The following is a 25,566-nucleotide window of genomic DNA, read 5'->3' as shown; positions in this document are numbered from 1 at the left end:
ACCACATACAAACCAAAAAAAGTATGAAGGGAGGGAGAGAGTTGAAACAAATCAACATCACTTGATGCACTAATAGCTCCAATCCATTTAAATGGTGACCGGTTAAACTTAGACCTTAAACACAGGATGTGGGTACAGATTCTCATTGGTCATAACATTTACCTAAGGTGTAGGTCCTTCAGAATAAAATGAATACAGAAACAGCTTCAAGTTCTTCACCTTGCTTTTCATAACTGTTATGAGTTTAAAAGGATTCCACTTAAAATCCTTCATGGATCAGCAACAGTGTCCCTAGAAAATCTGAAACCCACCAGAACTCTCCCCATTCCCATTTGATCTCCCAATTTAACTCAGCAAGGAATGCTTTTAGGCTCACAAAGTTATGACTGAAGAACCAGCTTTTCACACACACACTTCTCTGCTAGGAGTCAATGTTGGTACGGGGAAATACAGTATTTCTAGTTTGTTGTTCCAAGTATGTACAACACGCAGCACTGCTGTATCAGGTAAACATGTGCACAGGGGAAGATGAGGCGTGGGCTCATAGAAAGCAGTCAAATGGAAATCAAAAGGACTTTCTCTTTCAGAGTTCCCCTATCTTTATTTGTAGAGGTTATCCAATAATTTCTTTAATTACATCGCATACTTCTGAGTCCATTCTCGAGCTATTCTGTTGTACCTGTATGTATAAAAAGAGGATTTATTTAACATGGCATCTGCACAGTATTTCAGCTCCAGCACTCTAGTCTACACATGGCACGAAATCACAGTACTATCATCAGTTTGGAAAATCTAAGAGCAAAATTAAACATTCGGTAAACAGGGGAAACAAGAAAGCCCACAGTGCTTCATGCAAAACAAGTGCTTTACAACAGGAATATGAGATCTTTGTGATTGGAGACACAAAATGGAGCGAGAACAGGGCTGAGGGGAAAGGATTTTCAGGAAGGCTTTATCCGTGCCTCCCCCAGCCCCATCTGCTGTGTCCCTGGGGAAACTCTTACTGTAAGATTTCACTTGGTCATTCTAGAAAATGGGTTAACATGTTCCCCCATCTCCTGCTTTCCTGCAAAGTTAAGCCCAGTACCTGCCATCAACTCATCTGCTAAACCCCAACAGCCTGACTTCTTCCTATACATGTGGCTATTTTGATGACTGTCAGGACACAATGATTTGTCCATCAGAATATTTTTATTCTGAAGTCACAATGTAATTCAATTCCCAATAAATCTGTGGCTTTTGCACCCAAATACTCTTTACAGCCAAAGGAAGCTCAGGATGCTTGTGTAAACAAAGCAGTTGTGAGATTAACTGTACTGCTGAAAGCTTCTCTCTGACAACAGAAGGCAAATTGTTCATGTTATAAGGAATTTATATGGTAACACACAGCCTGAAGTCTCCTACAGTTATGTACACCAAGTTTGTTTGGTGTTGGAATTTAGTCTGCAGACAACGTTCTTTAGCTTAAACAATCTGACAATCCACTCATAACTAACTCTCCTTCATATCACTGCTCAGACTAACCAAAGAGCAAGTCCTTCTGTTTAAACCCAAAATTTATTTCCCTAGTTTTGTGAAAAATAGGAAGGAATTCTGCACACTTAAAAGTGCAAATAATCACTGTTGATTGTGTCTCCAAACGTGCTGCTGGTCTTGCAGCTCTCAAAACAGCATGCATAAACTTCTCTAGCACTGCTCCTCAAGTATACAGCAGAGGAAGCAAATCTGTGGATTAGTTTCCCTTCCCTGATCAGGTCTGGAAGGGAACAGTGAGGTAGGCAGTGTTTACAACAATAAACTGTTAAAGTGCTTGTTAGCACTGAAATCTCTCTGTGCTTGCTGGTGAGTCCTCCTGCCCCACTTCTACACAATTGGTTCTTCCCTTGTGTTGTAGTAGAGTGAAGGTAAAACAGGAGTTTGCTATTTCTCTGCATGACTCCAGACCCAGAGCTGCCATGGAATATTCTCCCGTTGGAGTAACTCGCTCTCCCTCTGCTGGTTATATGGGATTAAAGCAGCTCAGGCAGTGGCACTGTAAAAATCCCAGGGGAAAAAAAAAAATCTCCAGAAAAAAAAATTCTAGGAAGACCACAGAGCTGAGATTTGCCTTTTTTCACTCTCACTCTTTTCCAATAAGCAGTTCCTCTCAGTTCCCCTTCACTGTGTAAGTGTGGATTCTGCCCTGTCAAATCCCATGGGTTTTGGCTTCCATACTCACTTTTCTCTATCTGTTTTGTAGATCCGTGCAATCTCAGGCACTAAAGGATCATCTGGATTGGGATCACACAACAGAGAACAGATGGACAAAAGTACTGAGGAGAGAAAAGAGACACTGAGTTAGTTTCAGGACAGCTGAGGACACCTGCACCACTCAGCCCATGCACTTCCTTCCCCTCCAGCCAGTAGCATCAGCAGCATTTACGTTTGCCAGGAGCACCAATCCCATGTTCAGCTGAGTGACTCTGAACAAGTTCCTTTTACCAGTGAACTACACAACTTTTCACAATCACAGTATCACAGTGAGTAGGTGATAGGTCTATCCAGCAGCAGCCTTAAATCACAAGGCAGAACTGTTCTGCCTGAGCCTGGTACCTGAGAGTCCTCTGGAAAACATCCTTGCTTTTGCAGCTGAAATTCAACTGTTCCCTAAAGCAGCCACCTCACTGTTGGATGACTTGGAGAAGCGTTAATCAAAACTCAAACAGCAGACAAATCCAGCTGAAATGAAGGAAGCAAGGGCTGTTCACAGCTACTTAAGAATCACAGAATGTTTTGGGATAGGAGGGACCTTGAAACTCATCTTGTTCAAACCCCTGCCATGGGCAGGGGCACCTTCTACCAGCACAGGTTGTTCCAAGCCACATCCAACCTCGCCCTGGAGATCTGTTTAAAAATAAGCTGGTTTTGCAGTGAATTGAAAGGCTTAATTATTTTCCAAGCATAAGGAAAGCTGAGATGGATTTAGTGTAGAACAGTATCCAAAATGACCCATGAATGCCCAGCTCCTTGCACTTCTATCGACCACAGAGGCTAGAATTGGAGAGTTTCACTATAAATACATGGTGTATGTATCCCAGAAGGCACATCCCGCTCGGCAGAGTGACAACCCTCATCCCTACAAGGAGCCAGGACACTGCTGCAAAGCCACAAATAGCACATGGACATTCCTACACTCACTGCAGAGGAGAAGGGAGGAGAAGGCAGGAAGTTATAAGCAAACATATTGGGACAACACTACACCAGGCATGGCAGGGACATCCTGCCCCACTCCTGAAAATGCCAAACATTCCCTTCTTTCAGCCTGTTTGGATCAGACAGTGCCACTCCATATGTCCCTTCACCAATTGCAGCAAAGCAGTTGTCACAGTGCAGCCTCCAAGCAAGGTGCAGATGACAAGAGTGAGGAGTTTGAAGACACTAAACACAAATCTGCTCCAATTTCCATCACTTGCAGGAAGTAGAGCTAACTATGAAAAATGAAAGGAAACTGCATGCAGCCCATAAAAATAACAAAGGCATTAAGATAGGTTAAAAGAGAGCCACAAAACAGAGATCACAGAATGGCCTGGGTCGGAAGGCCCTTCAAAGTCCATCTCATTCCACTCCCCCTGCCATGGGCAGGGACAATTTCCACTAGCCCAGGCTGCTCTAGACAACATGTGCCAGGGCCTTACCACACTCCAGAGAGAAGATGGAAACAGATCTGAGATTAAGCTTTTTTTCAAGTGGGACAAGAGTGAAAGCTTCCCTTAGGTCTGAACTGCACAAGTTGCTCAGTGTTGTGAGCACCAAAAACCCACAAAGCCCCTTAGTTCAGTTTTCCCACCTGTTTATGTAGACCCTTCACTAAAGAATTATCAATTCCCAGTTCAAAGCTTCTAAAGCAAGTTTGGTAATCAACCAGTCTTGGTTTGGGAGAATATATTTCTGCTTCTAAAAAAAGGAGCAAACCTCTTCTCCCTTTTCCCAGTTTTTCACAGTGCACTTGTGAGAGTTAAGAGCTTAATGATTCTCCACCATAACTGACAAAGAGCCCATTTACTGAGCTCCCTCTCAGCTCAGGGTGTGCAGGAGCTCTGCAGAAGCCACTGCTGTTCCTCAGCAAAGTTGTCAAAGAAGTGTTCTTGGTTCAAAAAGGAGGGGGAGATGTGGGAATCCAGGGCTTCCCTCTGGCTGCCCTGGCAGGTCTGGGACCCTGGCAGGGGTCAGGAACCCCCTGGACAGAGCCCCCAGAGACACTGGCTGTGATCTCTGTCCATGCAAAAGAGTTTTCAATCTTACAGGATCAATTACCAGCTCTGAGTGTTTGATATAAGTAATAATTAAGTGTGCATGGGTGCAAAAGTAAAATTTTAGGATTCTAGATTAGGGGTCCAAAGGGGACAAGCTGGAGGAAATTGGGTGTGCCTTGTCCTTTTTCTCCTTCTTCATGCCCTCCATGTTTCACTGTGGTGTTGGCATTTTTCTGTTGGTTCAGGCTGGGGACACACTGTCCAACATAGGTGACAGATATTGGCACGTTATTGTAAATGCAGCCCAGGGAGTTTCTGGTATTTAATGTTTGTAACATCCCACTGAGGGCAGAGCCCCACACGCTGCCCTGCAGGACAGAGCTGGGCAGGGCAGCAGAACATGTGAGAGATAAACAGAATAAACAACCTGGAAACCAGCACAGACCAATTATGGCTTCTGCTTTGGCAGCGGGGCTGACAGAGACTTTCTACAATCTTGGGATCATCAATACCTCTGATTCCAACAACCTCACCCTGCTCAGTCAGAGTAGTTTGAAAACAGCTGTTTCTCCAGCAATTTTGCTGCAGCTCATTTCTTTCTTTCAGACTCCACTGCTCTGCTCACTGAAGTTTCTTCAGCTGTAGGATGAGCAAGGTAGCTTCAACCTGTTCTCTGACTTCACCAGAAGACACAGGAAATCCAATCAAAAGTTTTCTGGTCAACTGTTGTAACTACTCCCTCAAGTTTTATCTTATCACAGTAGTTTAAAAACCCGAGGACTTTTTGGAACAGTGGCTCAGCCTTCATCAGCAGAACCACTCTGCAGGTCTGTGCACTGCTCTCTGCCCACCCTCACACCCCTTCTCCTAATACTCAGTGGTTAACTTTTCAGTATCACTCCACAAACACTGAATAAGAATATACACAATCATTTGGCTTCAAGCTGCACTGCCATATTCAGCTGCTTCGATTTTTCTAAGTCTTCATTATTCCAAATTATTCTCATTACACTCACTCTTGCTGGTGACTTCACATTATTCCCCTTTTATCTGTACAGCCTCAGAAAAAAAAAAAAAACCCACATTTTTTTAACTAAACTGGTTTAATTTTAATATCCTGCTAAATCCAGCTATTTGTCCAAAATCAATTCTGCAAGTTTCTCCCAAGGCTTTCCACTAGAAGATACTGCACATGTTATAGACCAACATACAGAAAAATCCCTTGGAAAAGGCACCACCTCAAAGTTTCAAGAGCAAGGGTAAAGGGGAAGCAACCCTTACAAATGTCAGCTGTGTATCAGAGTTCTTTGATGCATCAGAGTAATAATGAGTTAAACCAACACCATTCAATAAGGGACTCACCAGGCCACCTCCCTCTGCAAACAAGTATTAGTGCAATGAATTCCACAGCAAAGCCTTGACATTTTCTAGTCAAATGACTACAGCATTACTATCAGATATTAAAAAGAGAATTTCCCAAAAATTTTGGAACCACAGAATCAGGTTGAATAATTACACAAGGCAGGTAAGTGACACTTCACACCTGAACATCCTGCATGGCCATGGGCAAAGCTTGGCAGAATCCCTTCAAGTCCCTCACTGGCAGGGATGTACCTCAAGTGTGCACTCTTTGAATTCAAGTCTGGATTTTTCTCAGTAATAGCAAAATAAATTTTACTTGCCATTGACTCAAGGGATTCATCCCTTGAAATAACTCTGTACAGAATTATTTCTCATAACTCTTAGCCGTCACAGCTGTCCAGCCACTAAGCAACTTAAACCACTGTCACTTTTAAGCTCCTTTTCACTCGAAAATTGGTTTTGCTTTGTTTTATTTCACCAACCAGGCAGCCTACTGACCTCCAACCCTTCAACTACACTCCCCATCCATCTCTGCAGACAACAGATAAAATTTACTCTTCTGTGTGCTTCCTGCTGCCACGGACTAGCACAGACTCAACACGAAGGAGCTGGGAGAACCAAACTTATCAAGCAGAAGGGCTGTTAACAAAGTGCTTCTAGAAAATGGGCTCAGCTTCCCCACAGAGCCATGACAGAAATGCATTCTCATCAGGCACAATGATCACTGAGCACTTAAGACTGCTTGAGTAACATGCAAAATAAGGCCCAGTGTGTAACACTGCACAACTGAGATCCAGGTACCCTCTGCAAGACCTTCCTTTACCAAGCATGTAACACTGAAATCCATGGGCAATCTCTCCAGGCAGCTCCTCTGTGCAGAAAACCATGCCACTGACAACTTGCCAAAAAGACAAGCTCCAGTTCCCCACTGCACAATCCACCTCAGCTGCTGCCCTACTGTGCTCTTGCACCACCAAGGTCAGCCCACCACCCTTGATGGGCAACTGCAGCTTCCTGGTTCTGCCCCACCTTAGACTGAGCAGATGTGGATGCAAATCCCATAGGTAAAGTTCATGGCAGTTCATTCCTCTGCTATGAAACAGCTCAGCCATTAGTCAGGACAATCCACGGAGTTGGCGGCTCTCCACATGTCCTTCCAGCACTAGCCAAATGAGCAGAATGAGCAGTGCAGAACCCAATTTAAAGCCCATCTGGCTACTAGAACATCCAAATTTAGGTGTGTTGAAGTTTCTGGAACTCAGAGGTGAAGACACTCTTAAAAGCAGCTGATCTTCATCTTCCAAAACACAAATTCCAAATCATTCACTTTGTCTGCACAACCTGACTTGAACTAATATCCACCACTCCAGCCATCCCCTTGACACAGAGCACCACTACAGATCCTGCTGCTTAAGTCTAGCTGGAATTCCAAATAAACTTGCTCCAGTAAAGCACTCAACCATGAGGCACTTCAGAGTAAGGAAAAGCAGCTGAGGAGCCATGGAATCTCCAGCTGAATTCACAGAAGGGAGATAAATGGCACTTATTTTTCCAAGGTAATGAGCTAGCCAGAAAAAACAGCTGGTGTGTTCTGATCCAACTGCTGTTTGGTGCAGTTACTGCTCTCCAAAAGGAGCCAGTTTAGAATCCATCTAGGAGGAAAGGCCCATCTCTATGCAGACACAGAGACTGTACCAACAAAATGTTTGTTACAGTACCAAGGTGGTGCTGAGATGGCTGCTCTGCATGCCAGGCTGTCAGGACAGCAGGGTGACACCCAGCTCTCCACCCTGGCTGGAGTCACACCAGAGCATCAGGACCCCTGATCATGGAAAAGATCAGGCAGTGACACAGAGCAGCTGGATAAAACAGGGAAGCATCAATCCCTGGCCATCATGAATAGACAGCAAAGGCAACATCCCACCCCACCTGCTCTGTCCTGGGTGAACGACAAACACTGGGCCAGGGCTTTCGAAGGAAAGTGATTTGTCACCTCCTGGAGACCAGGCCATGGGCTCTGGCAGACAGTGCTGCGCTTCTGGCCCAGCCCAGATTCTGAGTGTAAAAGTAACCATTTGTCAGCTCAGGTTTGACTGAGTCTGGTATGCTGGGAGACACCTCTGCCAGCAGACATGGGACATGTCATGCTGCTGAGGAAAGCTTAACTCCATTCTGAAGGGTTTATCCAGCTCTCCTGCTTCTCTCACCAATGAGGGCTCCTTTCTTCATCATCAGCCTGGCATCCTACACATCAAGGTTCACTGCTACTCCCATCTCTATTCTTCAAAATCAGGATAAAAACCTGACTCCTGTAAGGAGCATTTTCCTACACAATCACTGTTTTTGAGTTTCAGGCCCCAAACCCTTGAAACTTGAGACGTGTAGCTGTCAAAGCTTTCTCAGTACTGACAGATGTTAAACTTGCAGCATTCAACACTGGAAACAGCACTGACCAACAGGTTCAAATGCCTGGCTCCTGACTATGAACAGGAAAGATGCATCTGAAGAAATGAAAGGAACTCTGGCCTCTGCTTGATTTAAATCCTATTTCTTAACCACAGCCCCATTTCCAACTCCTCCAGCCATCTTCCCCAGCCTTACAGGAAGTGTACCTTTAAATCTGAGCAGTTTAAACTTCTGCCTTCAAAGCAACTTGCATTCCTGCTAAGTCAGTTCAACAATTTCTGGTGACAAAAGAAGGAAAGTTAAGTGTTGCCCAGTGTATCACAGATGGCTGAAGTTGGAAGGGACCTCTGGAGATCATCTTGTCTCAAGGAGAGCCACCTGAGACAGGCTGTCCATGACAATGTCCAGGGGCTTTGGAGTATCTCTAAGGTGGGACAGCCCACAGCCTCCCAAGGCAACCTGTGCTGGTGCTTAGCATCCTCACTGTAAAACTACAACATCAAGCGTTTCCTGCTGTTCAGAGAGCCTCCTGTGCTTCAGCTTGTGCCTACTGCCTCCTGTCATGGGGCACCACTGAGAAGAGTCTGGCTCTGTCATCTCCACATCTTCCCTTCAAGTATTTACAGACACTGATAAGATCACCTTGAACTTCCTCTTCTCCAGGCTGACCAGACCCAGCTCTCAGCCTGTCCTCAGACGGGGAGATGCTCCAGTCCCTCCATGGCATTCCCAGCCCCTCACTGGGCTCTCTCCAGTACATCCATGCTTTCCTTGGCTGGGGAGCCACACTGGACACATGCTCCAGGCACAGCTTTGTCAGCACCCAACAGAGGCAAAGGATCACAGCCCAGATGGCACTCTTCCTAGAACAGCCTTCTCTGCTCCTGGGAAGCTGCACAAGTGGCTCAGTTACAATTGTGAGAGTTGAAACATAAAAGTGGGCACTTCCCTCAGAACCCCAACTCAGCACAGCTGGAGAGATTGACCCATGTTTTGTGACAAAGCCAACCCCAGTTATGTGGGTAAAGCTACAACGGGCAAACTAAAAGCCAAGATGATCAGAAACCAGCTTCCAGATTTTGAAAATGGCACTGTGAATGTCCAATTCAATCCCTCTGTACTATTACTTCCAGCAAGTCTTAGTGAAGTGATTCATGAAGAGCAACACCACATAAAATCCCCACTGCAGCAGGCATGGAAGCCTGGAGAGTGGGAGCTGCATTCTTGCATGAATGAGGCTGAGGTTACTCACTGCCCCTCCCAGGCAGGGCCCTCCAGCACATTCACACAGGCTCCACAATTTATTCCTTACAAAACATGGGGAGAAGTGGGACAAGACAGCAGATCAGTCCAAACTTTACTGCAGAAGTGCTTTAGTTCAGGATTAACTCTTGCACAGCCACTTGCCGAATTCAAGAGAAAGCGTGTTTTCCCCCCCAAAAATGGCTGAGAATAGAGGTAATAATGTTAAAACACTTCATATTCTCCTGTTTCAGGCAACTGGGATTCTTATTTATGCAGTCTTGGAGATAATGTTTTTAATTTAAGCCTACGCATTCTGCTTAAGCCTTGGAGTTCAAATTACCCACCACGGTGTGGTTAAGACTGTATTTTGAGATTATTTATTCTCCAGTATGTATTCTTGAGGGAACACTGAGTTCAGAATTACTAATATAAGCAAGTCAGCTGTTGTACTGAGACAGTCACTGCTATTCTCCCAAGTTTTAACAATTGTAAGAGGGACAGAACAAAACCCCAAAATGCCAATCACCTTTATCATAACCACAATTTTTATTAAATTGCTTACAGAGGGCTGGCTCCAGAGTGTGAGGAGCAAAGACCCCTACCTTTACCACTGAACTGGAATGATTAAGTAGCACTGGTATGATTTTTCTGTCCCCAACAAAAAGTGGCACTTCTAACCCAAAGGAGGTCACTGCACACCCCTTCCCCTCTCTCCTTGCAGGTTAAGGTGAAAAACATCTTCATGTACCACACATTAACTGTGAGCATAACAGTGAGCTGCTGACAGTGCTGCCTCCCACCTACCTCAGGAGGAAGCTGTGCATGTTAAGCTCTTTCCTACAAGGACTGTTTCTACTCTTCCCAGATTTCTCAATCAGTAGGAAGTACATTTTTTCATAGCTGAGCTCTAAGTTATCTGCTTACAGATTTAAAATTCAAACAGCTTGCTCCCAGTAGCATCCAATTTAATGTGTGGCACAATTTAGGAAATACTCTTAGAAATTTACACTACAAATAATAAATTGATGCTTTGGAAGAGGTGTGAGCTTATTGCTGAATGTTTTAAGTGTTATTTTGCACCACAAATTACCTAATCCAACAATTTTTCCTGTTAACAACACATTCCTCCTTTGATAAGGCTGATCCATCCCTGAAGTCCATCACAACACACTCTAATCTGACTGAACTCAAGATTTCAACCCCAAAAGATTCAAGTTGCCTTTGTGGACTTTATTTCCATTTGCTCAAGATGGGAATACTTCCCCTAAGTATCAGCTCTCTGCTTCTGAAGTCTGCCTTTTGACAGGGCATCCCTGTGATTCTGAGGAAAGTATTCCTATAAAGGCACACCTAGGAATTTGCTTTGTTGTTTTAATTCATTCAGTAAATGTAGCCCAAGGGAGCTGGGATGAGGTTTTCTGTTTTCTCCCAGGTTAGAGCAGTGTGGATGCTGGGCTGTGTGCAGCAGAGTGTGGGCATTCAGCTGAGCTGTTCAGCAATGAGAAGAGTGATCAGCACTACAGAGCCCCCTAAACCCAGGGGCCAGAGGGGCATTGGAAGGGGCAGGTGGCTGATCCCATGGCTTATTCCAGCTGAGTCACAAGGATATAGTTTGAACAGGATATGAAAAAGAGAGTATAAAGTAGAACACAGAGGGAGATTGAGATATTAAAGCATATTGCAAATGTATCTGGGCAGTAAAATTAACACTAGGATGTATTCTGAGTTATTAAAGGTGACAGCCACTAATATGCCATTCACTGCCAACCTGGACCAGCCTCTTAAATTCTTGCCCCATCTTCTTCCAGTTGTCCTAGTTCCAGTTTATCTTCCAGTATTTTCAACCATGCTGTCTATCACCCCACCACCCATCTGGTCACTTCAGACTCCCTAAAACAATACAGCATTTTCTCCAGTTAAGCAGGAATTAAATCAAGCCAGACCAGCTATCAGGGGCTAATTTGGTGCTTCTAAGAGCAGCCAGTACTGATTGAGCACTTGTAAGGAAACTGTAACAACCTGACAATCTATCATTTTTATTTCACTGACACCATTTTTCAGTTCTTTCAAGACTTTAAGCCTTCTGCCCAAGCAGATTCACATCTGACAAGAGACAAGGAGATGTTTTGCCTTTCCATCTGCTTCTGCAAATGCCTTTAGCTGGACAGAAAAGGTGGGAACTTCTGTGGGAAAGGAGACAGTGATGATGTCCAAGGGATGTGTCAGGATCACCTATCTGAACCAGAAAATGCCTGGGAACATCACATGTGGTTGCAGAGAAGGATAGGCAACAGGAGAACCTCAGAAAAGGGACACTGTGAAGGACAATGTAATCAATGTGAAAACTGCAGCATTTGATTACAAGGACAGTGTGAAGCTACATAACAAAAGGGTCAAGACATGATTATGCACAGGGTAGACTCCAAATATTCCTAAATAGCCATGGCCAGACCTACAAACTTGAACCACAGTTTGTAAATCTACAGTTTCAACAGCCAAAACAAAAAATCCAGCCTGTGTCTTCTTTCAAGATGTTTAAAGTTTTCTATTTATATTAAACATGAATACTGCTTTACCAGGCAAAGGCTAAATTCCACTGACCCACAAGCTAACACAGTTCACAGGGACCAAGATGCTATTAGCTAATTATTCTAGATTGCTCAAACTAGGCAAGTTTTAAACCATGTTTTAGTAGTCTACACCATTGGAAATTCTGTTAAAAAATTACCAACATGGAGTTCTGATGCTCCCTTGAAAGAGAAATTGTTTTTAATATGACAAAGAATTAGCAACTTCACTGTTTTTTAAAAGCCACAGCCGCTCCCTTACATATTTTACTCTGGACATATCTTGAACATTAAACTCTTCCACTGTGACACACGAGGTTTTATTTTATATCTATTTATATCTATTTTCAGTTGAAGTGTTCTGAGGTGAGGTGGCAGGAGTATGTACTCAGTGTAGTAAGACTTATCTGATCCATTGGCAAAGCTGAGGAGTCTCCCTACGGCCACAGGGAAGCTGGATGTCCTGAGCATGCCATGCTCAGGAATTGGCTGCAAGCTCCATGTAGAGCCACAGGACAGAAGCAGTGACCACAGAAATGGTGGATTCCAGCAGGAATGCAGCAGCTTTTACATCCCAAATCAGTACTTCATTTTAGCAGAGTAAAATGAAATAAGCATTGGAGGTACCTTTTGAAATAGTTAGTGCTGGGGACCACTGTGATCGTAGAATATCGAGACAAATGCTGCCATTACTGTTAATATTTGGATGATAGATTCTTGTTGTAAATGCAACCTGCAGAAGAGGGAAAATTTCAGTGTAGGCTCACAAATATACATCACACGGTAACAGATAGCTTTATGGCAGAAGCCACTCACCTTAGGTGGTTTGAAGGGATAATCTGTTGGGAAGTGAATTGTCAAGAAAAATACTCCACCTTGATAGGGACTGTCATTCTGTTAATGAAAAAGAATCATTGCAGCTTGAGGAGTTACTACAGGACCACCAGTCATAAAAAGCTGTGAACATCAATTCTCTCATACTTACTGGTCCCATTATTGTAGCTTGCCAATGGAACACTGAAAAAGAGAGAGAGATTTACTTCAGTTTGGAGAAGCTCAAGTAATGATCTACTTTCTTCCAGACATAGCAGCACAGAAAAGAGAAGTCTTTTAAAAACAAAGCCTTCTGAAAGGCTGCAGGGAAGCGAGCTAAGGAATTAAAGAGAGACAGAGCAAAGCACTCTATACTCTGCAGTCCTCACTCCAGGACTACTGTGGTACCACACATGTGCCCTGCAAAAATCCCATTACAATAAAAACCCACATAGTTCTGGGCAACTTTTCAGGCTCAAAATTGTGAGCCTAAACTTTGTCATTTCTAATGAATCAGCACCCACGACTGCCCCCTTTGAGCCAGCTACAGCAGAGCTCCAGCATGAACTCACAGCTGCTCTCCTACTCAAACCTGTGACACATGGAAGGGAAGGCCAGGCTCCGTGTGAACCACACCTACAAAGGTGACCTAAACCAGTGGTGTCCTCACAACACTTAAGCATCATCTCCACAGAGGCCTCAAGATTTCACTAAAACAGAAAGAACTGTCCACAGAGAATGCAGGAATGACAGTCTGCCCCATACTTGGAGCAGGATGTGTCAGAGCACACTTCATAAACGGACAGAAGTTAATCCTCCTTTGTATGCATCTGCCCAAGAGAACTTTCACCTGGTAGCACAGAGGGTTTGTGAAGAATGTTGCTGTGCTGGAAAGGAAAACAGCCAAAGCTGATAGTCTGCAAGAGGCACACTGGGTTCCTGTGCCTCCACAGGCTTCAGTGCCTGTACAAAAAGCACCAGCCTAGGAAATTATTTGTGAATTAATGGAAGCTTCCCTCAGCATGGATGTCACCTACACAGCACCTTCAGAACTGGGGAGCTGTAGATGATGGCAGCTGTTTCAAGGGAAGTCTTCAAGACAGGAGACATAGTGGAAGTGTCTGTGCCTCACTGGCACCTGGTGTCCACAGCTGTCAGGACTACTTGGGCCAAAAGCAGGAGTGGCACTACCTGTTCTCATCTAGCACAAGCAGTTTTTAATTACACATGGTACAGGCATTACACAGCTCAGAATGATCTCATACAAGGAAGGAGGAAAAAAGCAGAGTGGGAGTAGCTCTGCAAGGCCAGGGGAGAAGAGTGTTGGGTTGGAACAGGTTTGTTTTAACCTACTCCTACATTTCTACAGGAATGTGTAACTTTCTATACACTTCAGCACTGCTGAGTAGCTCAGAAATTATTCAGAAAGATCTTAGCAGCTCATTTTTTCCTTTTAGAAAGAATACTTGAGCTTAGAGTTCTCAGCTCTAACAGAGAGAGAGGATTTCGCTACTTAAATAGTCATTCTCTCAGGAGCCTGGCTTTGAGAAACTACATCCAATGAAGTAGGAAACCAAGACAACAGCTCACATGTAGCATTCACCCATCTTCAAGGGGTTCACACAATTTTCCAGGAGCTCCCTGCCACCTGCAGCAGGACAGGGAGAAACATGGAGGAGAGGACAAAGGTGCAGCAGAAATCCCACAGGAGATTGCAGCCAATCCCAACAAAACCAGTAAAAATCTCACAGATCCTGATGAGATTCACTCTGATTGCTCTGCAAAGGCACCACTGAAAAGACAACCTCACATAACCAACGATTTCCTTAAACTCAACTAAACTCCAGAAATAAAAACATATCCACAGGCCATCTCAACTTTTTGAAAGCTAGAAGGAAGGTTTGTGTTTCCTCCCACTCAGTGCCCACCCCAGCCCTGGATGCTTGTTTAATCTAAGCTTTTAATCCTAGTAACATCCAGGACAAGTCTGGTGAATGCAGAGATGGATTTGTCATGCAGAGCTTATTCCAATTGATTCTTTCCTTTGCAATCAGCCAAACAGAAGTATTTACAAAGGCAGGGGGCTGCTGGCTTTCAGTAGGTAAGCACAGATACATGTTTGGAAAAGGCTAAGCCTGGAAGCATACCAACATCATCCAGTCCCCAGCACATTTCCAAAACACAAGCCAGAGGTGGGTAAAAGAAAGCTAAAACTACATTGCCAAGAAAATCCTATTCCTACAGGTCACAAAGCAGGAAAGCTCTTTACTTTCTGAGGTTCATGAACCCCAGGGATGAGAAGCTTATAGCTGGGGACAGTTTGCATCAGCTGGAACAGCCACAGGACAGCACTCTGCAAGCACAGCATGTCCTGAACTCTGGGAAATGTCGCTCTGACAAGGCAGCTGCAGCAGACCTGGAGCACAGGGACCTGGGAGAAGGCACCTTTCTGTTGCTGCCACTGCTATCCACTTACACACATCCAAATTGTGGCTCTCAAGAACAAAAGTCTTTCATTAGAGGTCTTTCAGAAAGGTGGCACCAGGAGAATTGAATAGCACTAAAGCTTTCTGTATCAGTAGTAACTTTCCATTCTCATCCTTCACCAACTTCTGTTACCACCTCCTATGCCAGACAATCGTCATCACCTTTGATAAGACTTTGGAAAACACAAAGTAGTTTATCATGGCACAAATCACACTTGCTAATTTAAGGGAATAAAAGCCTCTGCCTGGCTCTCCATCTTAGTAATTTCTTGTCTATGAAACTACAAACCTCTTTGAAATACTATTTTGAAAGCAGAACTAGGTTGCAAAGTAATTACTGCTAAACACACCAAACTGGGCTTGCACTCATTTGAAAGAGCTGCTAAACAGGAACATTCCTACTAACTTCAGTATTTTCACCCTCAGGTTTCAAGTGATTATTTTTTATTTAGCCCTACATTTCTACAGGAATGTGTAACTTTCTGTACACTTCAGCACTGCTGAGAAGCTCAGAAATTACTCAAATATCTTGGCAGCATTTTTTTCATTTTAGAAAGGATACCTGAGCTTAGAGCCCTCAGCAGAGAGAAGGAGAGGTTTCCCTGCTTCACTCTCCTCTCTCTCAGGGGCCTGGATGCTTTGCTGACATCACTTGTCAGACCACACTGCACAGCAAATTCATTGTGTGCTGTTTGGGGGCATTGCAGTCACAGCTGCCAAGGGTTCACAAGGAGCCTTTTCCACTGTCAGAGCTGCTACAGGAAAGAGTGTGAGCACAGAACAGAGCAACAAGTCCCAGTCACTCCCCAGGTGAACAGACTTGAACAGGAAGGCCAAGAAGACTGTCTGAGGCTGTCCCTTACACAGGACCTGGCAGGGCATGCTGATTTGAGCAGTTTTCAGACACCATGTATGGTTTAGATATCTCAGTTCAGAAGGCTGTGGGCAGCTGCTTCTTGGTTTGACCACAGATCTACTGAGATTTTCTAACACCATCCCCCAGGAGGATTCCAGAACAGTTAATCTGAAAGGCCTAATTTAAGATGTGCATTGAGCTGCCCAATCAATAGAGTGGGAATAACACCACTGGCACACAAGGAATGTGTAAGAGATACAGAAGAGCAGCAAATTTAAGATCAGGAGGCGGAGTATTATCTAGTACTCAAAAATAAACAGAAGGATTCTACTTGCTGAGGCACTGGACATCCTATTTCAGAAGGAAAAGGAAAAACGTGGGAGAGGGCAGGTGCTTGCTGAGAGCAGATACTTACTGTCATCACCAACAGGCCCTGCTGAACACTGTGCTGGAGGATCACGTGCCAGGTCGTTCAACTCCTAAAAAACAGGAAGAGTTTGTTTCACTTGATTTCAAAAAGAACCATATCATTGCTTAAAGGCTGCTAGAGGCACTCTGGCAGTGCCACAGAACTAAAAACCAGGACTCTGGAAAGTGAAGTTTCATCTTAAACCCAGGAGACACACATGTGGCACAGGCCTCAGTGACCTGTCCAGGCTCCAGAGCCCTGAGTCACAGCAATCCTCTCATCAGGGGCTGTCAGGACTGCCTGCACTGGTCCCAAGCATTACCAAGGTACTGATCTTCCACCAGCCCTGGGTTACAGAGAGATAAGATGGCCTCAATCCAACAACTCTCAGAATCTGCCTTATTTTATTCCCTCAGCTGTAACAGTTCCAGTGCTGCTCCAGCTACAGTGATCCAGTTTATCACTCCACAGCCAGCCTGCAGCACACACAGCCCCCATAACCTGGGGCTGTTTCACCTCCACACGTACACACCAGTGACTATGGGTGGAATGGAATACAACACAAGGCCTTCCATGCCCACACACATTATTGAAATCCCCCACTTTTTCAGTCGCTGTGTCAGTCAAATTCTCCTCTGAAGAAATCCTATTATGAGTCTGAACAGGGTGAGTAACCCACAGTACACCTGAACTATACTGTTTCACTTCAATTTGAAGCAAAATTTCAGCACAGTTCAGAGAGTTACTGTTACCAGAAATTCAGCCATTTGTTTAGGAAGTGAATGTTTGGTGGGAAGTGCAAACAGAATAAAACTTTAAAGTCAAACTTTACCTGTTCCATTTCTGGTTCAGTCACTGACCTGCTTTACATGATAGGCCTGAACATATTACCATTTTCCTCTGTGAACTCAGTCTAGAAAGCTGAACACACACCACATAAGGATTACAACTATTATCTAATGCTCAGGAAACACTCCTATGCTGTCCCTGCTCCATTGTTGTGTTCAGCTTTTCACCTCCCAGAACAGTCCAAACTGGAAACTCCATACCAGGCTTTTGGCAGACAAAATATGTAAGTACAATGATTAAGACAAGTTGATTGCAGGAATGGAAGAAAATTTGCCATTTAATGGCCTTTTGTTATTTACAGGCAGTGATTAAGCTTTTGAGCAGATGATCTCTGGGAGTTCAGCTTCTACTTCCCAGGAACTGGGAGGCCACCACTAACCAAACCCACAAGACACAAATGCTGCCTCACATCAAACACATACATCTCTGGATTTCCCCCTCCACATGCTGTGCCCCAGAAAACTTCACAGGCCCTGACACATACACAAGTTTGTGTTCTGCCCTCAGCAGCTTCCAGCTTCTATAGAGCCCTGCTGGAAGCCTCCTTGACTTGACACCAGACTATGGAAGCTTTTCTAGTGCTCCTGCTGGTTTTTTTTCCACTTGCTGTTCAGCATGGACACGAACAGGAACAGACACTGAGCACACAGCACCTGCTGAAGAGCTTTCTCACTCCTGGAGGTGGAGAGAGCATCACCAAAAGTCTTCCCAAGGCACAAAGCCCTCTGCAGTACTTCAGCACCCTGAACCACCAGGGCAACACAGGAACGTGCAGAAACCTATGCCCACCTTCCTCAGGGGCAGTCTAGTCATGGCTACAAAGAATGAACTGAGTCTACACACAACAGGCATGAAAATTTTAAAACAGCAATGCATCTACTCTTTCTAAAGGTGTATGGAATACAGTCTACTTCCAAACAGTCTTGGACTATGATTTTCTGGAAAAAACTATTTAATGCTATTGTATTCAAAACCCCAAACACACAACTAAAAAAAAAAAATATTCCTTACCACTTCTCATCCCATTTTATGCATCAATACTATACATCCACAAGACTCAGAAGGTACAACTGTAAGAACTCATGTTTTCCATGCATGACCACAACCCACCATGGATGATATTTATGAACACACAACATGCACCTTCCCTGCTATAAAAGGGAAATAGTTACAAACATGAGCTTGGGCACACATTCTACCAGTTAGTAGAATACACAGCTCCAGAGCTGCCCTGACACTCACCCTACATCCTGCTGCCCAAATGCACCAACCACTTCAAACTGCATATAACAGAGGGACTACGAGGTAAGTCCCCAAGAGACACAGAGGCAGCAGTGAAGTTCAGGAGCTTCTCATCAAAATACTATTTCATTCTCTACATATTCAGTTCCAGGAAGATTTCTGAGTTTTCTGAAAGTACAAAGAGATGACTTACAACAATCACTTGTACCACTTGTCTCAGTGACAAGGTGGCAATTCAGGTTCGGCTCCATAAATTCACAGAGTGAAACATCACAGATTAAAAGGTCTGTGTAAAAGCCAATGTGTAAATTCCTTGTGCTTAAAGTATTACACCAACTCTCAATTCAAGCCCCTGTAGCACAAACTTCACAAATTTTGTAGAACAGTTTGGAGAACAGTTCAGCTCCTCCCCTTCACCTCTCAAGACTCCTCTGGAGTGCAGGTACCAGTTGCTTCTGCCTACAGGAGAGGCAAACACACCCCTGGATTTCCTGGCAGGGCACAGATAAGCTCCATTCTCTTCCAGCTGCTCTAAGACTCCCAGTACACCTGCAGAGCCAAGTTTAGGAACAGGAAAGGAGCAGCTCACGACTGGTAGCACAGAGAAGAGCGCCCACAGCTGCTGCCCAGAGCCAGGCACCTGTCCCAGAGGCTGCTGTGCCTTTTGCAGGCTCCTGTGCAGCTCCCGAGGTATCACGAGCACGACACCAGATCCCGAGAGGTCTTGGCTTCCAGCTGTTGCTGAGGGACTCTGAGAACCAGCTGGTTTGTGCAACTCAGAACAAATGACTCTGGAGTTCCCATAAAACTGGAACTCGTAACACGTGGAGGATGCAGTTACAGTTTGGTATCATCTACAACCCAAATGTATTGGATTCCCTTGCAAAGTCCCAGTGTTTTTCCCTGTGATCCAGGAAGTCTTGCTGGTCCATGATCAAAACTGACCTTGACCACTGATATTAAACCAAAACCTGAAAAAAGCCATAGCAGTTTCCACTCCAGACAGTTTTTGATCCTTAAGCACATGCAGGTTTTGCTTCAGGAATTTACAAGCAGCCTTTAGATCAAGTTCCAGTTTGAGTTACTCAGCTCCCAGGGCTGCCTCACCCTGAGCTGGCTTTCCAGCTAAAGGCATCTTACAGAATTTAAAGTTTCTGCATCTCCCCTAAGCAAAATATCCCTGGGGCTGGGCCCACTGCTGTGGATCCTACCATTAACATGACCCATCTCACAACTCTTAATGAGTCCCTTAGCAAAAATGAGAAGTGGAAGAACAACACAAAGCAAGGTACAAGGTGTCCTGCCTAAAGGCCAAACTGAACAAAACTACTACCATTAAATCCACAAAGGAGACATCCTAAAAGCTATAAAAATCTCACAAGAAACTGACATTTAGGCTCCAAAACCCAATTTAATCATGCTTTTAAGTTCCCAGCAAACCAATCCCTATTCAGGGGTTCCAGTAAAGCATTTTAAGGAAGATAGAACATGCTCATACCACATATCCCCCAACTGTGCTTCCCAAGTCATGAAAGGCATCAGCTGCCAGGAAGGCCTCAAGGCTCACAGGTAAACCAGTGCCACCAGCCTTGCTCAGCCCCACACCAGCCTCATCCCAACCCTCCTCCTGTTCTATTTCCCAGGAGCTGGTACAGTGCCTTTAAAACATACCTCACTGCAGGCATCCAAAGTGCACAAGAAGCTTTCAAAAAACTCAAACACAAATGGTTTAAGTCTTATAAGTTTAGCCCTGCACATGTTTCAAGTTGATAATTATCAACTCCAAAGACAGTTGTTAGCAAAGTTCCAATTTACTCCTCTAGACAAAAATCCCTCCCCAGTCCAACACACTCCTGGTAAAACCTGCTCTGGTAAAAAGATAAGACTAGTTTTAAGGATTAAGTTAATGCTAATACAGCCTTCAGTAAGAATAACCAACATAACTGGCAACATCAAGAAGCCAATCAGGCAAGTAAAAAGCCAGCATTTTTTTTTTTTTTAAACAAGCCAGCTCCAGCAATTTTACTAAACCTTGGTATACAGCAGAGCTCCTCAAATGCACTCCAACACACTGGATAATCCAGAGGAATACATATAAAGTCCTCTTAGCTTGAACTCCATGGGCTTTCCACTCTGCTCCAGTCTGAGCTGTTTTCACATTGTACTTTACTGAGAGACCACATTAGCTTGATTATAAACCTAATTTCTGCCTCAGGTTGCTGCTCTAAGTGAAATAAGCTTTTCATTTGCCTTTAGCAAGTTTATTTGCCTGAAGCCCCTGAACCCTTCAGCAACAGGCAGTGTAAGTGTAGGGAGATGTTACAAAATCCTGACTTACGTAACCAATAAGGAACTCCCAGCCACTTTAGCCATGAGTTGATCCCAGCTCCCAACAAAGTAAAGCCAAGCAAAGGGGGACTGAGGGCAAAGTCGAATTGATCACACCCTGCCTCACCTCAGGACCATGGCACAGAGGAGCTGCCAGCTCCCTGTGCAGGGCCAGCAGGGCAGGAGGGTGGGAAGAGCCCATGCACCTTCCCTGGGCCAGCAGCACCTCCCTGCCAGCTGCCAGAGCCTGTATCCAGAGGTATTTCCCTCAGCTCTGCTGCCCAGCAGCACTAGGCAGGAGGCAGTGTCACACCCATGCACCAAGGTCAGACCAACAATTCCCTACAGTGTCCACAGGTGCTCTCCCACCCACAGGACTGTCATTCCAGAGTATCTGCCACTACAATTACCAAAAGCATTTTAATCCTTTAGACAAAAACTGCTTTTGCAATGCTTGAAGCTGCTCATATCCCCCCAACTCTGATTCCTCACAAGACTCTGCAAAAGTCAGAAGGCAAGTGAGCAGCATGAGAAGTCATGAAACACAGCAATAGCCAAAGTACATGTAATAAACAAGCTCTGATGTAACTGTCACCTTTCCTTTTTATTTTTTTTTTCCCCAAAGCCTGAACAGGAAGAAGACCAAAGCAATGTGTAACTTCCTCCTGGTGTAGAATCCGAGTATCAAAACACCTCTCTAGCTAACAGAAGCTGCAGCAGCATTCTCTGTACACAAGCTCTCCAGCACAGATGGGCTGCTCTGGCAGCTCCACGCACACAGCGAGAGGCCCAGCGGAAGAACCCAGTTGCTCCCACTGGCTGCTGTACAGAACTGACAGCACAGAAATAACACCAGGTCTGCTCAGCACAGGTAGCACAAAGACAACTCTGACCACCAAGGCTGGTCTGCACCGTTGTGCTCACACATCCCACCCACAGGCACTGCTCCTTTGGGCAGAAGTGATGCCTAAGCATCTCTGGACTGCAGGTCCAGAGCAAGTACTACTCCCCTCTTCCCCAGCTACACAGGAACAGCACTATGGAATTCAGTTTAGTTACCTGGTTTTTGTGCTTATACATTATAAGCAGTAGTAATCCCCAATTCCTCTGCTACAGAAAGTGTTTTACTTGAGCAGGACTCGAGCACAGCTGCTGCTTTCCCTTCCCCCTCACCCGCCGATCACACAGGGGAACCCGTGAAAGACAATGAGCTAACCTTTTCCTTGCTTTTCCATTCAAAGAACTCCAAACGGTGCCCTAGTTATCCAGTTATAGGTATTGCATTCCCTACAGATAAGCACCACAGATGGGGATGTGGCTGAATCCAAAGGGTTTCAATTTAAACCTTAAAATGGAAGGCCCTCCTGTACATCCCTCCCATCCTGCCTTTGGATTGCTTCACACTGCTTTTCTTATAAAATACATCTAGAATAAAATAGACCTTTTTTACATATATATAAAAATGCCAATTCAATTACTATACTTGAGTGTTACCCCCCAAGGACTCTGCCTGGCAGTATTGCTTACACCCCAAGCACTTCTCACAAGAAAAGATTTCAAGTTTCAGACCCATAATCCAATAAAAGCACCTAAACAAGAATTTGGAGCCACACTGCCCAAAATACTGTGGTGAGTAACACAGGCAGCAATCTGAGAGCAGGTCTCACCCAGCCTGAGCTCTTTTGGAGCATCTGCTTAGAGAACAGCTGCTGCTGTGTGCACACATGTTACCCCAGCTCGAGCCTCTGCACAATCCCTAGAGCAACTGTGCCACCAGTGACAGAGTGGGACGGACCCTGCAGGTTCCTGTGCTGCCTCACACACCAGCAACAACGCTGCTTGTTCTGCCCCTCTCCCAGCCCAGCTGAGTTCAACACACAAGAGGCTATTTCAGGTAACACTACACCAAACCTTCACTCTTGGGATTTTCTCCTTTCCAAGTTCTCAGCACTGTGTTATCCGAGGATACAAAAATTTTGACAAAAACCTCATAAAAAGCCTTTGTGGCTCAGTAAAAACTCCAACTGCCAAGAGCAAAAGCCAGTGGCCAGACTGAGCCGTGCACACTGATATACCATGACTGATAACACCCTTAAAAAAAAGCCAAAGCAGCAGTTTTCTCTGCCATCATGTCTCTGTGCTCAAGTCCACTGGGATTATTCCTACTCAATCCACATTCTGTAGGCTCCTGCTCCTGCCACAAGCTGCAGCAGCAAAGGTCAGAAACTGGCTGTCTCCTCGTTATTCTGACCAGGACAGCCACTACACACTCCCAGAGACCACAACAACCCTGAGATGATGATAGGAGAGCTCTCCACAGGGTTTAAAATAGCCAGAGCGTAAACAGCCAGCCATGATTACTGAAGCAGTTACACTGAGACACCCACAGCAACTCCGAGTGCTCCTTCCAGCCTGTAGCTTCACGCCCATCCAACTTCCAAAGCATCTGGGCTGCTACAACAGGCAGATTTATTTCCCTCCCTACACGCTGTTTTGCGGAAATGCTGCCTCCAGCCCCATCATCTCCCTCTCCTCCACAGCCACTGCACTCACTCCACTGAAACTCTCTTTGCAGAGCTCACACAAAACTGCTTTGATGATGCTCTTGCTAGTTCCCAAGGCTTTGAAGAGTCTCATACCCCAGCACAGTCCCCATTATCTCTCAGGGTTCTTTACTCTTGAAAAACAACAAGAGTCAATCCACAAGCACCCAAGGTTAACAAAGACTCCACACATCCAGCTTTTCTCCTGTCACAAACCAGCCTGGAAATGCAAGTGCTCTCAGAATGTTGACTCCTAACCCTCAGCATACACTAAACTACAGCCAAGCAGCCTTCCTGAGTTACCTGACAAAGGATTCACCCTCCCCAGGACAGCCCTGCACTGCTGTAGGAGCCCAGCCCCCCCACAGCCACATTTACCCTATTCAGCATCCAGTGCTGTGCCTCCCAAGCCTATGAACCCACTGCTGAGGAGTAAGAGCTCTTCCAAAGCACCTGTGAGCCCACAAATACTGGGGAACAGTCCCCACAATGCCTTGAAGGCCACTAAAGTATGGGACAGAACACTGCAGAGAAGCAAGACTCGGCTGGAACACAACTTCCTTATGTAATTCACTACTGGATCTACAGCTGGAAAATCCAACAGTCTAAAATCATACTCCAAACACCTCCCTTCCCAGGGCTACCTATTTCATAAGCACAAGGAAGGCTTCAAGCTCTCTTCCATTTTCTTCTCCACCTGAGCTTTAACCTGATCAGTAGGACACATGAAGCTTCATAAAGCCTCCAAGGTAACCTACAACCAAAGCAGAGATGTTAACAAAGACCCGACACTACACACAAAACCAAACAGGGCCAGAGAGTGACCTATGAGGTAGTGGGTTTACAGCTGGTTCTAGATAAAAATTAATTTACATAGCCATCAAGAGGAGAAACACTATGGAACGGCTGTTTCCTACAGCTGAACCTTGTACAGATTCCAAACTGACAGCTACACATTTTGCAGGGAAAAGGATACAAACTCCCTGCCTGAGTCACCGAGGTAATACAAGTGGACTGCAATTACCGTCGAGAGTGTTTTTCCTGGTAAAAGACACTGATGAGCTATCAAACACTGGCCTAAGACGGCAACGGACTGGGAAGCAGTGTTTTTCCAAAAAGCCAGGCCATGGAGCACGGCGCAGCTCCCGTTCCAGGAGAAGGCAAGCTCGTAGCTTCCCCTACGAGGCTGCGGGATGACTCAGGCTGTAGAACAGCGCTGGCTCCATTAAAAGAGCAAACCACACTACAGTGTGACAGGTTTACTGCGCCCCGCCGCCCGACACCGCGATCCTGGTCGCTGCCGGAGGAGGCAGAGGAGCCCTTGGGCCGGGGCTCCGAGCCGAGCCACGCCGGAACTCGCGGCGCGGGCCACGCCGCGCTCCTCGGGGCGCCTTCCTGCGGCCGGGCCGGGCCCCGCGGGGCCGCAGCAGCTGCCGGGGCCGCCGCCGCCGCCTCGGGCCCGGCCCCGCCGCCGGCGCCCCCTCGCGGCCCCGGCCCGGGGGCCACGTTGCTCCGGAGGGGCCCGGCCGCGGTGCAGCCCCGCGGGCAGCCCCGGCCCGGCCCCCCTCGAACAAAGCGGCCGCGGCCCCCGGGAGCGGCCCCTGCGCTGCCGCCCGGCCCGAGCCCCGCGGGGGGAACCCGGCCCGGCCCGGCCTGCCCGCCCCCCCCACCGCAGGCCCGGGGCCGGGCCGGGTTATGTAAGGCGAGCGGGCCGGGGGGAGCGGGGCCGTGCGGGGCCGGGCCGGTTCGGCCCTTACCTTGTGGATTCTCTTCAGCGCCATTGTGTGCGCGAGGCGGCGGCAGGAGGGGCGCGGGCGGAGGGAGGGGGCGGCCCGCGGGACTATTTGCGAGGGGAGGGGGGGAGGAGGAGGAGCGCGGAGGTGGCGGCTGCGCGGGGAGGGGACGGGGAGGGACGGAGCGAGCGGAGGGGCGGGAGGGGACCGGGGCCCCCCGGGGCGGCGGGGCCGGGGCCGGGCCGGTGTCGGGCGGTGGCGGCCGCGGGCTCAGCGCTGCCGCAGCTCCTCCGTTCCCTCCGCCGCCGCCGCCGCTTTATGCGCTGCCTCCGCGTCGTTCCGCAGCGGATCACTCCGCCCCGCCGCCGCCGCCGCTGCCCCCGGGCACCGCTCCGGTTCCCGGGGCGGAGACGCCGCCGTGGCGGGGAGGGGAAGGAAGGGAGAGGCCAGGACCTGAGCGGCGGGAGGAGGAGGAGCGGGAGAGGGAGGAGAGGG

At 46.4% G+C, this 25,566-nt stretch overlaps 1 protein-coding gene across 1 annotated transcript; it reads right to left on the bottom strand.

The window, feature by feature from the left end:
• Window positions 1-575: 575 nt before the first annotated feature.
• Window positions 576-25,190, bottom strand: UBE2D2 (ubiquitin conjugating enzyme E2 D2). The gene is made up of 7 exons (XM_021531864.3): window positions 25,096-25,190; window positions 16,383-16,446; window positions 12,798-12,829; window positions 12,629-12,706; window positions 12,440-12,545; window positions 2,219-2,312; window positions 576-679 (listed from the first exon to the last, which is right to left on the bottom strand). Exons 1-7 carry the CDS (start codon window positions 25,117-25,119, stop codon window positions 634-636), a joined length of 444 nt encoding a protein of 147 aa, XP_021387539.1. The 5' UTR covers window positions 25,120-25,190; the 3' UTR covers window positions 576-633.
• Between the last annotated feature and the right edge of the window lie 376 nt (window positions 25,191-25,566).

This window comes from Lonchura striata, chromosome 15 (assembly GCF_046129695.1).
Source record: "Lonchura striata isolate bLonStr1 chromosome 15, bLonStr1.mat, whole genome shotgun sequence".
Lineage (NCBI taxonomy): Eukaryota > Metazoa > Chordata > Aves > Passeriformes > Estrildidae > Lonchura > Lonchura striata.
The sequence above is the reverse complement of the archived record's forward strand: the minus strand, read 5'-3'. Positions and strand labels throughout refer to the sequence as shown.

Excerpts from the sequence above, each read along its gene's own strand:
- UBE2D2 (XM_021531864.3), bottom strand. The coding sequence starts at position 25,119 with ATGGCGCTGAAGAGAATCCACAAG. Across the intron at positions 12,830-16,382 it reads AGGGCCTGTTGGTGATGACA|TGTTCCATTGGCAAGCTACA; the intron begins GTAAGTATCTGC and ends TCTCTTTTTCAG. Across the intron at positions 2,313-12,439 it reads AGCACTAACTATTTCAAAAG|TACTTTTGTCCATCTGTTCT; the intron begins GTACCTCCAATG and ends TTCTCTCCTCAG.